Raw genomic sequence first — 14,521 nt, 5'->3', positions numbered from 1 at the left:
ACGGCACTCTCTGACACATCATCATCACCTCGTTGCTTGGTTCCACATTGTATCTCTGCATTCGGTTGCTTCACCCGCTTTCAGGCTGTGTCATTATTTAATGTTTTGTGTTTCAGAGGTACCTGGAGTTAAACTGAAAGCGCAGGAAATCCAAAGAAGCAGTACAGACCATTAGCATGGAAACCAGTCAGCAGAGCATTCATGTTACAATGGACTCCATCACAACTTTGACCAAGTGAAGGCTGTACTCCAGTCAGTTTTGTTTTCCCCTCTACATACACATTACAATGATTGTGTTCGTACTTCCCCAGAACCACATCCCAAATTGTGTGCATCAAGTTTAGACAATAATTCTGACCTGTAATATTCACAGAAGGTGATGTCGCTCCCGTCCGCCATGCGGAAGGAGCTGGTCGGAGCCTTGTGCCAGTCGATGTCGTCAATGCGATAGGTGCAGTTGTTATACTTGGTCATGATGATGCTGCCCACCAGCTCCTTCATGCAGTCATCCTGGAAGTTCTCACTGCTCTTCTGGTACAAAGCTTGCCTGCAGGGGAACACAATGGGCACTCACCGAACAGTCGGACGAACCGGGTGGTCGAAGAGAGACACAAAAAGCTGGAGGAACTCATATAACAATTACAGCACGGAAACAGGCCATCTCGGCCCTACAAGTCCGTGCCGAACAAATTTTTTTTTCCCCTTAGTCCCACCTGCCTGCACTCATACCATAACCCTCCATTCCCTTCTCATCCATATGCCTATCCAATTTATTTTTAAATGATACCAATGAACCTGCCTCCACCACTTCCACTGGGAGCTCATTCCACACCGCCACCACTCTCTGCGTAAAGAAGTTCCCCCTCATATTACCCCTAAACTTCTGTCCCTTAATTCTGAAGTCATGTCCTCTTGTTTGAATCTTCCCTATTCTCAAAGGGAAAAAGCTTGTCCACATCAACTCTGTCTATCCCTCTCATCATTTTAAAGACCTCTATCAGGTCCCCCCTTAACCTTCTGCGCTCCAGAGAATAAAGACCTAACTTATTCAACCTTTCTCTGTAACGGGCCAGGTAGCATCGCTGGAGAAAAGGAATAGGTGACGTTTCTACTCGAGACCCTTCTTCAGACCCGAAACATCACCTATCCCTTTTCTCCAGAGATGCTGCCTGCCCCGCTGAGATACTCCAGCTTTTTGTGTCTATCTTCGCTTTAAACCAGCACATGCAGTTCCTTCCTGGTTGAAAATTATCAGCGACCTGACCAGTGCCAGCAGTCGCCGAACAAAATCCCTTCAGTAATAGATGAAGAGAGAATAAACCAAACAACAAAGACATCTCAAACAACAACAAATGGGTACAAATTCAGAACAAACAGATACTTACATCATGTCAATGACAGAGTCATTGCGGATTACTTTATGGGATAGATCGACCTGTAACATCAATCCTGCCTCTGTCCTACGGATGCTGGCAGAATAGCCAGGCCATATCTGTAGCCTGCACAACAACAAAAACTGCTCCTTAGGAAGAAGGAAAACCTGTAAATTATTCCAAGTCAAGGCTCTCGTGTCATTGATAGAGTCGAGGCAGAACCTTTTTTCCACAGGATGGCAATATATCAAATACTAGAGGACATACGTAGCTTTATGGTGAGAAAGGCAAAGTTTAAAGGACCTGTGCTGGGCAAGTTTTAGAAACATACAAAATAGGTGCAGGAGGAGGCCATTCGGCCCTTCGAGCCAGCACCACCATTCATTGTGATCATGGCTGATCGTCCCCAATCAATAACCCATGCCTGCCTTCTCCCCATATCCCTTGATTCCACTAGCCCCTAGAGCTCTATCTAACTCTCTCTTAAATCCATCCAGTGATTTGGCCTCCACTGCCCTCTGTGGCAGGGAATGCCATAAATTCACAACTCTCTGGGAGAAAAAGTTTTTTTCTCACCTCAGTCTTAAATGGCCTCCCCTTTATTCGAAGACTGTGGCCCCTGGTTCTGGACTCGCCCAACATTGGGAACATTTTTCCTTCATCTAGCTTGTCCAGTCCTTTTATAATTTTATATGTTTCTATAAGATCCCCCCCTCATTCTTCTAAACTCCAGTGAATAAAAGCCTAGTCTTTTCAATCTTTTCTCTTTCTAAAACCAGTTTCAGTTTAGTTTATTGTCAAGTGTGACAACTATGATACAGTGAAAAGCTTTTTTGTTGCGTGCTAACCAGTCAGCGGAAAGATAATACATGATTACAATACATGAAGGGTCTCGACCCGAAACATCACCTATTCCTTCATTCCATAGATGCTGCCTCACCCGCTGAGTTTCTCCAGCATTTCTATCTACATGATTACAATTGATCCATTTACAGTGTATAGATACACAATATGGAAATAAGGTTTAGTGCAAGGTGAAGCCAGCAAAGTCTGGTCATGGATAGTCCGAGGGACATCAAGGAGGTTGATGGTAGTTTGGCACTGCTCTCTGGTTGTGGTAGGATGATTCGGTTGCCTGATAATAGCTCCCACCCAGAGGGTGGTGAGTGCCTGGAACACTACCAGAGGTGGTGTGGAGGAGGCAGGGACAACAGTGGCATTGAAGAGGCTTTTAGATAGGCATATGGATATGCAGGGAATGGAGGGATATGGATCATGTGTAGATGAATAAGAATTGGTCATGGCATCATGTTCAGCACAGACATGACGAGCCGAAGGGCCTGTTCTGGTGGTGTCCTGTTCTATGTTCTATCTGCCAGCTCTGAGACGTTCAGGTTTCAGACGTCCATTATTAGGAGCTGGGGTCATCCCTCAGTCCCATCACCGTTCAATAAGGTCCGACCACAAGCTCAACTCCATATCCCTGTCCACCTGTGGTGACTTTTCAGCCGTTACTTATCAAGAATCATGCCCTGTTCTCGCTACTGCAATCGGATCGGAGCGACAGAAGCCTGAAGTCACCACACCACCAGGTTCAGGAGGGAAGGTAGATTTCGGAAGGTAGACATTTTCCAAGAGGACCTGCATAATTTCCCAGTGGAGGGGTTGAGGACATTGGATCAATGGTACACGTGTCAGAGGTTACGGGGAGAAGGCAGGAGAATGAGGTTCGGAGGGAGTGATAGATCAGCCATGATTGAATGGCAGAGTAGACTTGATGGGCTGAATGGCCTAATTCCTATCACTTATGATCTAAATAGTAAGAGACGGGGAAGAAGTCTATATTAAGAGTGTGAATCTTTGAAATTCTCTACACCAGGGATCCGAGCTGTCCTGTCTTTGTTTGGTCTACAAGGCTGAGACAATCTCTGGTCTAAAACGGAATCAAGGGTGATGGGTGTCAGGCAGAGGTGTGTAGTTGATCCAGGGCCAAGATTGATCAGCCGTTATATTGTTGGATAGAGCAGGGAGTTTTAGGGCCAGTACAACCTGTTCCTCATCACCCTTGCATGCGGTGAACGCCTAGCATAACTAGAGTGGAGAGCCAAGGTCATCCCAACCCCAGTAGTTGAGCTACAGTGCTCACCTTCATGCACTGGGGCAGTGCAGAGGATGGGCTTGATGCTCAAGATTCACCCAACCTGCCTCTGCTGCACAACACTGCCTTAAAAATAAAAAGGTCCTGGATCACGTGGCCAGAGTGAGGCCCAGCGCAACTTGGAGGAACAGCACCTCATATTTCGCTTGGGTAGTTTACACCCCATCGGTATGAACATTGACTTTTCCAAATAGCCCTTGCTTTCCCTCTCTCTCCATCCGCTCCCCCTTCCCAGTTCTCCCACAGGTCTTAAGGGCCTGTCCCACTGTACGAGGTAATTTACGAGTTCTCCCGAGTCATCCCCTGATTCGAACTTGGAGAATGCCCGTAGCGGGTCCGTAGGAGTTCGTGGATGTCTCGTAGCGGCTTGTACGAGAAAAAAGTTTTTAAAAATTCCGTCACGAGAATTTCTTTACTCGTGGCCATTTTTCACAGTGTTGAAAAAATGTCACGAGTTTACCGGATTTCCGAGTGCCTAGTTCCCGCAACGAGACATCCACAAACTTCTACGGACCCACTACGGACATTCTCCGAGTTCGAATCAGGGGAAAACTCGGGAGAACTCTTGAATTACCTCGTACAGTGGGACAGGCCCTTTACTGTCTCCGACTACATTTTATCTTTGTCCCGCCCACAGTCCTGACATTAGTCTGAAGAAGGGTCTCGACCCAAAGTGTCGCCCATTCCTTCTCTCCAGCGATGCTGCCATTCCCGCTGAGTTACTGCAGCATTTTGTCCATACACCGAAAGTCATCTCTCAGCTAAGACAATAATACCCCGCTGAACCAGAGTAGAATCCTCGCTCCCAGAGTCCCCCAGGACTCATCAACAACACTCACCTGTACTGAGGGAGAACATTAGCGTTTGTTGGGTCGTAGAAATTTCTTCCAATTAACTTTAATTCCAGAATTCTCATCACTCTGTGTGCATGAAAAGAAAAGCAGTGCATATGATAAACGATTCTCCGATTGCCCCCGCATTTAGTGAGCAAAAGCCAAGCCACATTACTCACCAGACACCATGGAAACAATACTGGTACGAGTCACAAAATGCTGGAGTAACTCAGCGGGACAGGCACCATCTCTGGAGCAAAGGAATGGGAGATGTTTCCGGTCGGCCCTTCGAGCCAGCACCGCCATTCAATGTGATCATGGCTGATCACCCACAAACAGTACCCCGTTCCTGCCTTCTCCTCATATCCCCTGACTCTGTTATGTTTAATAGCCCTATCTAACTCTCTTGAAAGTATCCAGAGAATCGGCCTCTGGGGTAGAGAATTCCACAGACTCACAACTGAAAAAAGTGTTTCCTCATCTACATTCTAAATGGTTTACCCCTTATTCTTAAACTGTGGCCCCTGGTTCTGGACTCCCCTGAACCATCGGGAACATGTTTCCTGTCTTTAGCTTGTCCAAACCCTTATATGTTTCAATAAGAGTCCCTCTCATCCTTCTAAATTCCAGAGTATCCAAGCCCAGCCGTTCCATTCCCTCAGCATATGGTTTGGCATCTAGATGAGAATGTTAAAAATCAAGACCAGAGGCCAGTTCGGCCATGGTGATAGAGACTTTGTGATCCTGTTGCAGGGTTACTCTTCATAGCACAGGTTCAGTTAATTGTACAATTAGACTTCAACACATCACACATTTAATTGCCAAACCAGTTGCCTCTGGTCTTTAGGGAAAACAGCCTCAAAACCCAACAATTATTATTCAAATCATCTTCCCCTCCAACCTGGTTTAAAAATAAATTATACAACGCAGTTTGTACACGCTGGAACTTACAAGATTGAGGGGGGATCTTATAGAAACTTACAAAATTCTTAAGGGGTTGGACAGGCTAGATGCAGGAAGATTATTCCCGATGTTGGGGAAGTCCAGAACTAGGGGTCACAGTTTAAGGATAAGAGGGAAGTCTTTTAGGACCGAGATGAGAAAATCATTTTTTACACAGAGAGTGGTGAATCTGTGGAATTCTCTGCCACAGAAGGTAGCTGAGGCCAGTTCATTGGCTATATTTAAGAGGGAGTTAGATGTGGCCCTTGTGGCTAAAGGGATCAGAGGGTATGGAGAGAAGGCAGGGATGGGATACTGAGTTGGATGATCAGCCATGATCATATCGAATGGCGGTGCAGGCTCGAAGGGCCGAATGGCCTACTCCTGCACCTATTTTCTATGTTTCTAAGTTTTAATGACAGCAGTATTCATATCCAAGTTTTATTTTAAGCAGATCGCTGATTTACTGATTAAACAACAAAGGAGAAATATATATATATATATTTTAAATCAAAGTAATGCAAGTGCTTGAAATCTGTAAGCAACAGAAATAGTTGGAAATAGTCAGTCATGATTCAGATTGAATACTAGTTAGTTACATTTCTCTTGCCACAGATGCTGCCCGTCCTGCTGAGTGTTTCCAGTGACTTTTTTTTTTAAAAACAGATAAAAAGTTAAGTTGCAGAAAGCTGAGGATTATAACTCAGCAGGGCAGGCAGCATCTCTGGAGAAAAGGAATGGGTGGTTTCAGGTTGAGACCCTTCATCAGACCATTCCCCCTCCCTGCTCTCAGTCTGATGAAGAGTCCAGACCTGAAACGTCACCTATTCCTTTTCTTCAGTGATGCTGCCTGTCCCGCTGAGTTACTCCAGCATTTTGTGCATATAACCATATAACAATTACAGCACGGAAACAGGCCATCTCGGCCATTCTAGTCCGTGCAGAACACAGCATCTGCAGTTCCTTCATACAAATAAAGAGATGATGATGCCACATTACCTTCTGAATATCACATTGTAGTAGGGAATGCAGAGATTAGAATTTGGCTGCAGGATCTTGGTCATTTGGATTTTAATGTCCACCTCCGCACCATCTGTTCTTCTTTCTGCTTTGAGATGGATTACCTAGGATGAGAAAAAAACAAAGACCTCAAATGACGATAAATGGCTGGAAATACTCAGCCAGTCAGGCAGCATCAATGGAAAGTGGAACAGAGGCCAGGGGTCACCTATGGGAACAGCCCAAACTAAGTGGCTCCCCAAGTCTCCACTTCTTGTCCAGAACAAGGGGGTCACAGTTTAAGGATAAGGGGGTAGTCTTTTAGGACCGAGACAAAAAAAAAAATTCACACAGAGAGTGGTGAATCTGTGGAATTCGCTGCCACAGAGGGTGGTTGAGGCCAGTTCATTGGCTATGTTTAAGAGGGAGTTAGATGTGGCCCTTGTGGCTAAAGGGATCAGGGGGTATGGAGAGAAGGCAGGTACAGGATACCGAGTTGGATTATCAGCCATGATCATACTGAATGGCGGTGCAGGCTCGAAGGGCCGAATGGCCTACTCCTGCACCTATTGTCTATGTTTTTATGTTACTGGCATCATTGCCAAACATGGAGACAGTTCCATACAGCCCCGATCTGCACGGTCGTGCCAGTCTCCATAATTAACAAGGCAACAAAGATATAATCGTTATTTAATATTCCAGAAAGAAATTAAATTAATTTACAATGGGTGTTTCTTTAAATCCACGGCATGCCATATGCAAATAATATTGTAGACTTCTGACTTAATGCTTAGAATTGGATACGCAAATGAAATTGTCTCCCTCAGTTTTAAATATGTCCTGATCCCTTAATTTGACAGAATGCAAACATGGTAGTTGATGCAAAAACATAATGAACTCAACAATTATCTACATAACCAAGTTGTGGGGCAGCACGGTGGTGCAGCGGTAGAGTTGCTGCCTTACAGATCTTGCAGCGCCAGAGATCCGGGTTCAATCCCAACTACAGAGTTTGTACATTCTCCCCGTGACCACGTGTGTTTTCTCAGAGGTCTGCGGTTTCCTCCCACACTCCAAAGACGTACAGGTTGGCAAGTTTATTGGCTTGGTACAAGTGTAAATTGTTGTGTGTGTGTGTGTGTGTGTGAGTGTGTGAGTGTGTGAGTGTGTGAGTGTGTGAGTGTGTGAGTGTGTAGGATAGTGTTAATATGTGGGGAATCACTGGTTGGTTCAGACTTGGGCCTGTTTCCGCACTGTATCTTTAAACTAAACCAAATTAATAAACCACTCTTCAGTTACAGTCAGCGTGACATTTTTGACGCAAAGGAATTTAAGCATGGTAGAAAGGAAAGATGAAAAAGGGCAGTCTGCTTTGAGAATACATTCTTTCCAATTTCCAAATGAAAACTGAATCAGATGATTTAAATAATGCTGGAGGAAATTGATCCAAACCACACTGATAAAATTGGAGATATTCCCTTGAAGATCAGTCTTTCATGAACCCATTCTCATAAGTTGTGAAAGTCTGGGGACATTTTGAGGGGGAAAGAAAGGGCATCCCATCACACTTCACAGCCAATATGTATTTTGTAAGTAAGAGAAGGAATTGCAGATGCTGGAATCTTACGGTGAATACATTCTGCCTGTAGGGGTGTGGCTCTGTACTTCATGCTCAAACTCAGGATCACTCAGAGCGGCACAGCTAGTACTTCTGCTGCCTCACAGTGCCACCGCCCTGGTTCAATCCTGGCCTCGGGTGCTGACTGGGTGGAGTTTGCATGTTATGCCTGTGACGGCATGGGTTTCCTCCGGGTGCTCTGGTTTCCTCCCACATGCCAAAGACGTGCGGGTTTGAGGTTAACTGGCTGCTGGAAATTGCCCCTAGTGTGTAGGGATGACACAGACTAGTGTAAACGGGTGATCAATGGTCAACGTGGACTCGGCAGGCCGAAGGGCCTGTTTCTATGTTGGAGCTCTAAGCTAAGATAAAGGAGCTTTGTTACCACATGCACCACTCTAAGTGGAGGAATTAAATACGAGTACATACACATGGCACAGTACGTTGATTGTAAATGAGGGGCAGTAAATCTGTGGAATTCATTGCCACAGACAGCTGTGGAAGCCAAGTCATCGGGTATTTTTAAAGGGTCCGAAGAAGGGTTTTGGCCCGAAACGTTGCCCATTTCCTTCGCTCCATAGATGCTGCCACACCCGCTGAGTTTCTCCAGAGCTTTTGTCTACCTCTGGGTATTTTTAAAGCGGATTGACAGGTTCTTGGTTAGTAGGGGTGTCAAAGATTATGGGGAGAAGGCGGGAAGATGGGGTTGAGGGGGGAAGAGAGATTGGTCATGATTGAATGGTGGAGTGGACTCGATGGGCCGAATGGCCTAATTCTGCTCCTATGTCATGAACTTATGAAAATGTGAACTGTGGTATACCTCTGGTAGTTTCACAGGCAGGTAGAGTATGGCTCCATCAAACGCGGTGGCTCGCCCTGTCACCGCCTGCTGCTCCTTCAACATTCCAAAGCGTATATTCCGACATTCTACATCAGGGCTGAATCAAACGGCAGGGTTTGTCAAGGTGTACAAAGATGTTACGTCAAAACATAATTGGCGTGACTAATGTGCCTTCTCAGCCACAGAAAGCACTGAATAAGTCAAGAATGTGGGCAAACGTGGTCACAAACTGGAACTTTAAGTTTCAGTTTCATTTATTTAACCGTGCCGAACAATTAGAAAGCGATTCGCAATTTTGTCTAAACGTTTTAACGCAAACCCAGCACTCAGAACCACACATGCACACACTTAAAGTATAGCTGGCAAGTGGCACATATTGAACAAAGGGTTAATTTATATTGCAGAAAATTGCAGGTCAAGACGTTCAGTGCCATGCCAGCCAGTTGTGCACTCTCACCATATCTGCAAATTTCTTTTTTTTCCCCTTGGCTTATTATTATTTTTTATTGCTTTCCATCTCGAATGGTAGCTGCAGGCTACACGCCTCCTCCCCATAATTCACAGCCTCTCGTGACAGCGAGGCTTATTAATATAACTGACCCACAAACACAAATGCCACGGCCAAAAAGGCTCTGTGTAAGAAATAAAACAAAACGTTTCCAGACACTCGCTCCAATGCACGTATTGCTCAGTGTCACGCACCTGAAGGTGACATGGTATTGATATACAGCTTCATTTCTGCAGTATATCTTGACATGGTTTACTGCCAGAGGTATGGCCGTTCCAGATGACCCCCTTGTCATAACGGGCTCCCTAAATAAGAACACACAAGGGATTAATATGGTAGACACAAGATTCAGCAGAACGGGCAACATCTCTGGACAGAAGCAATGGGTGACGTTTCGGGTCGAGACCCTTCTTCAGGGATTAATATTGTCGAGACCCTTCAGGGATTAATATGTCACAGCCACTCCCCGTCAACTTGACCTGTGACTAATAACCTCTTATACCCAGTAACCAAAAGTACAGCAAGTCAGCACACAAACATTCTGGAGACACAGCGCAGAAACAGGCCCTTCGACCCACCGAGTTTGCACAACCATCGATCCCCGTATATTAATACTATTCTACACACACGAGCGACAACTTACATTTATACCGAGCCAATTAACCCACAAACCCTTACGTCTTCGGAATGTGGAAGGAAACCCACGCGGGTTACGGGAAGGACATACAGACAAGCACCTGTAGTCGGGATTGAACCTGGGTCTCTGGCGCTGTAAGCACTGCAAAGCAGCAACTCTACCGCTGCGCCACCATGCCACCATTTATTTGAAAGATACACGTTTCCATAACAAGGGAATTAAAGTATAATATAGGTCACTGATAAATCTAAAAGGGAATTCAAGAGGAACCTCTCTCTCTCTCTCTCTCTCTCTCTCTCTAGATAGATGTTTCAATGCAGAACTGGTTCCCACAGGGAGTGGTTGAGGCAAAAGAGATGAAATTAAGGGAAGCCAAATGTGAGAGGGAAAATGGGGCATGAAATCAGGAGGGGTGAAGAGGCTTCTGTGAAGCATAAACACTGGCTTGGACCATTTCTGGGTCATGCGTCAAGTATTCAGGAGGTACAATGTATGATTTATGGCTGCCTTGAAATTACAGAGACCAGACACTGCTCGCCGATTAAGCTGCACTGGGTACATGGAGAGAGGAACTGCAGATGCTGGTTTAAACTGAAGGCAAACGCAAAAGGCTGGAGTAACTCAGCTGGACAGGCAGCATCTCTGGAGAAAAGGAATAGGTGATGATTCGGCTCGAGAACCTTCTGCACATTGAGAGTCAGGGGAAAGGAGTACAAGAGAAATAGATGGTGCTTTGGAGAAATGAATGGAAGACATGCAAAAAACAACAATAGTCCAGGAAGTGTTTAAGAGGGAACTGCAGATGCTGGAAAATCGAAGGTAGACAAAAGTGCTGGCGAAACTCAGCAGGTGCGGCAGCATCTATGGAGCGAAGGAAATAGGCAACGTTTCGGGCCGAAACCCTTCTTCAGGAAATATAGACCAGTGTTGACTGTGGGATGGGCGACAATGAGTATACAGACAGAGGAACTCAACAGGATAAGAGTAAAACTAGTATGAAGACTAGGGTGGGGAAGGAACGGGGAGAGAGAGAGGATGCAAGGGCTACAATACCTGAAGTTAGAGAAATTAATATTCATACCAGCTTGGGTTTCAGTTCATTCACAGCTACAATAACTGCAAACACACACCTTCTGTAACAGCACATACTGCCACCAGCAGGCAGGAAGGAAACCCAGCACACTCATATTAAAATAAATACGTTAAGTGCTGCAGTAACTCAGCGGGTCAGGCAGCATCTCTGTCGGATAGACACAAATTGCTAGAGTAACTCAGCGGGACAGGCAGCATCTCTGGAGAGAAGGAATGGTGACGTTTCGGGGTCGAGACCCTTCTTCAGGCCGAGAGGGGAAACAAGATATAGAAGGATACAAAGAACATGCAAGGTGCGAGAAGAACAGATCACAGCAGGCAATGATGAAGGAAATGTACAATGGTTCATTGTTGGATGAGTGGAAGGTGACAATGGGGCGTACAAAAAGTAAAATTAATCAGGAGGACAGTAGAACATCTCTGGAGGACATGTGCAGGGAATGTTTTGGGTCGCGACCCTTCTTCAGGTATATTAAGAACAGTGCGAGTCCCCAGGGGTAAAATCTAAAACAAGAGCTGCTTCAAGAAACAGAAAGTAAGCAAGGGAAGAGAGACATGATACTTCAGAGCAATAGTTTCTAATTATTTTAAAGCTCATTTCTTTAAATCCGGAGGCTGAAAGCCAAACTCTTTATGAAACAGTTCATTCATTCGAGTAAATACCGCACGATGGCTGCCTCGTCAACGGTCTGCCTTCATCTTTCTCCTTCTTTGTGTTTTTAGTTTGTTGTAAAATGTATGTTTTAGTTTATCTTTAGTTCTGTATTATGTGTTGGGGGGGGGGGGTGGGGAGTGGCAGGGAAACTTTTCTTCTCTCTTTCCTCAACAGAGATGCAACATTTTCCATGTCATATCTCCGTCTGCACTGCGGCCTCTCGCTTGGGACTTCTGGAGCTCCAAAACCGGACTTTAAAATCCCGGAGCAGGCGATCCCTTTGCCAGGGGTCGGCCTTTGGTGCTCCAACCTGCGGGAGCTGCGGACTTTAACATCATGAAGCTCGTGGTCTCTGGTTAGGGACTGACTTCGGGAACTCCAGGAGTCATCAACTATGGCTTATTCATCCCACAAGCAATATGCACCCCTCCACCCCCACCTCAGCCAACCACAGGGTGAACCGCACGCACCGTATGCTTGGTTCCAGCAACTCACCCATAGCTTTCCATTCCCTTGGCTGCTGCAACATCCGGAGCAGGAGAGAACCGCTGGTCCCCTGCTGCGAGCACAGCTGAGGGGGGAAGGAGTCTGCTCTTCCCCAGCGAGCCTCGCCCCATGTCCAAGCCCTGCAGGCAAGCTGCCAGCTCATCATCGCTGCACAGAGATGGCTCGGGAACCCTGCCTCGGCCTCTGCAACTGGGAGAACTGGAGAGGACAATGTGGGTGAATAGTACACATTAAAATAAAATCATCCCAGTCAGGACTGGATACAGAATGTAGACAAAATTGCTGGAGAAACTCAGCGGGTGCGGCAGCATTTATGAAGCGAAGGAAACCTGGATACAGAATCGTGTAAGAAGGAACTGCAGATGCTGGTTTAGACCAACGATAGACACAAAAAGCTGGAGTAACTCAGCGGGACAGGCAGCATCTCTGAAGAGAAGAAATGGGTTTCGGATCAACGCCACCCATTCCTCCTCTCCAGAGATGCTGCCTGTCCCACTGAGTTACTCCAGCTTTTTGTGTCTATCTTCAGGATACAGAACTTCACATTGCCAAATAGTTTATAGCCTGGCCTGATCTTCCATATTGTGGCACAATGAACTGCAGATACATGTTTACAAAAATATACTGGAGTAACTCGGGTCAGGTAGCATCTTGAAAGAACATGGATTAAGAGATGCTTAAGGTTGGAACCCTTCTTCAGACTCAGTTCGAAGAAGTGTCCCAACCCGAGATGTCACTTAGAGTATCAAGAGAGAGAGAGAGTATCAAGAGTATATTTAATATTCATGTTCTCCAGAGTTGCTGCTTGACCCGCTGAGTTACTCCAGCACTTTGTGTCCTTTTTTAATCCTCCATATTCTTGTAAGTGCACACTATTAAGTCGTGTACTTTGCTATTCAACTTGTATTTTCTTCTGACGTAGGCAACTATTTGGACCATCAATCCAATCCCGCAGAGCAGTCGCGCTCCCCAACGCATTTTTCTATAAATAATGCCCTTTCACATGCCCCGGAGATTACATACAGCGGCCAACTAACCTAGCAAGCCACACCATTTAGAACATGGTAAGAGACTGGAGCCAGTGGCGAACTGGGTCTAAAAATATTGGTTGCCAGGAGACAAAGGGGGCCCATCCACAACTACAATGCCATCACTTGCTATCACTTCATCAGGGGACCACTTGCCATCGGGCAAGCTGACACCCTGGCCAGTCCGCCACTGACTGGAGCACCCATGGGAATCCGTGCAGCAACAGAAAGAACCTGCCAACCCCACACAGGCAGCTCTGAAGAAGATGATTGAATTCTGCTTGGTGGAGCCGAGAGGCAGCAGGGCAGCCCTCTGCCTCACTATGCCTGTGGTTTACTTATCAAAATGTTCAGCACCTTTAGATCTTTGCTACACTAAGACGTCACACTTCTTTGTGGGATGACTTTCCCCCCACACCAATGAAAACCACAAGGGGAAAATCACACCTCGCTGATCCGCTCTGCAACCTCGCTTCCCAATGCAAAAAGCAGTGTGACAGTCGGATTGGTGTGACAGGAGCTGCTGACGAAGTGCAGTTCCTAACAGTGGAAGTACAGATACTCATTGTCAGCAGATAGTTGACCACACAACTGCCCTGTCATTTCCTTACCCGCTTTGCCCATAGCTCCACTGTGGTATTGCTCTCGGTGGAAAGGCGTCCCCGGCTGCCAGCTCCTTCTCATGTTTAAATCCTCCTAACGTTTCGCTGGATATTCCTCTTCCCAAGATCCCTCTGCCTGTGAGGGGGCGGAAAAAGGAATTAAAAGTCAGTGAAGTTGCTTTACTGCACAGGGAACCACATAGGACTGCTGGGTGGAACATTTAACCTCCAATTTTAACCAAGGCTAAAGCAACTGTGTAGACTACTATTCGCTCCGCAGCAGGTTGCAGAAAATTTTCAACATGTTGAAAATCCAGCGGAGACTAAGAAAAAGGTACGACTCTTTGGGCGACTACTCACAACCATACAGGCGTCACCCCGCGATACGCGGGGTGACGCCTGTATGGTCGTGAGTAGTCGCCCAAAGAGTCGTACCTTTTTCTGGTCGCTGCTGGATTCGCAAAACATGTTGAAATTTTTCAGCAACCTGCTACGACTATGACGGGTGCCGGCAAGTCAAGATTCAAGATTCAAGAGAGTTTATTGTCATGCGTCCCAGATAGGACTATGGCATTCTTGCTTTGCTTCAGCACAACAGAATATAGTAGGCACGAATACAGAACAGGTCAGTGTGTCCATATACCATTGTATAAATATATACACACATAAACTGATAAAGTGCAAATAAACAGATAATGGGCTATTGCCCTCCTTTGCCAGAGTGAGCA

At 46.0% G+C, this 14,521-nt stretch overlaps 1 protein-coding gene across 1 annotated transcript in view; it reads right to left on the bottom strand.

Annotated features, from left to right (window-relative positions):
- Positions 1–13,929, bottom strand: part of piwil2 (piwi-like RNA-mediated gene silencing 2) — a 31,878-nt gene extending 17,949 nt beyond the window's left edge. The window contains exons 1-8 of the mRNA XM_055662353.1: positions 13,803–13,929; positions 12,152–12,361; positions 9,467–9,577; positions 8,744–8,861; positions 6,306–6,430; positions 4,371–4,451; positions 1,386–1,499; positions 359–547 (exon numbers count right to left, since the gene is read on the bottom strand). Of these exons, the coding sequence (XP_055518328.1) occupies positions 359–547; positions 1,386–1,499; positions 4,371–4,451; positions 6,306–6,430; positions 8,744–8,861; positions 9,467–9,577; positions 12,152–12,273 (860 nt within the window). The 5' untranslated portion in view covers positions 12,274–12,361; positions 13,803–13,929. The remainder of the gene's footprint in view (positions 1–358; positions 548–1,385; positions 1,500–4,370; positions 4,452–6,305; positions 6,431–8,743; positions 8,862–9,466; positions 9,578–12,151; positions 12,362–13,802) is intronic.
- Between the last annotated feature and the right edge of the window lie 592 nt (positions 13,930–14,521).

The sequence above is a fragment of the Leucoraja erinacea genome, chromosome 35 (assembly GCF_028641065.1).
Source record: "Leucoraja erinacea ecotype New England chromosome 35, Leri_hhj_1, whole genome shotgun sequence".
NCBI lineage: Eukaryota > Metazoa > Chordata > Chondrichthyes > Rajiformes > Rajidae > Leucoraja > Leucoraja erinaceus.
This window is presented reverse-complemented; position numbering and strand designations above follow the sequence as displayed.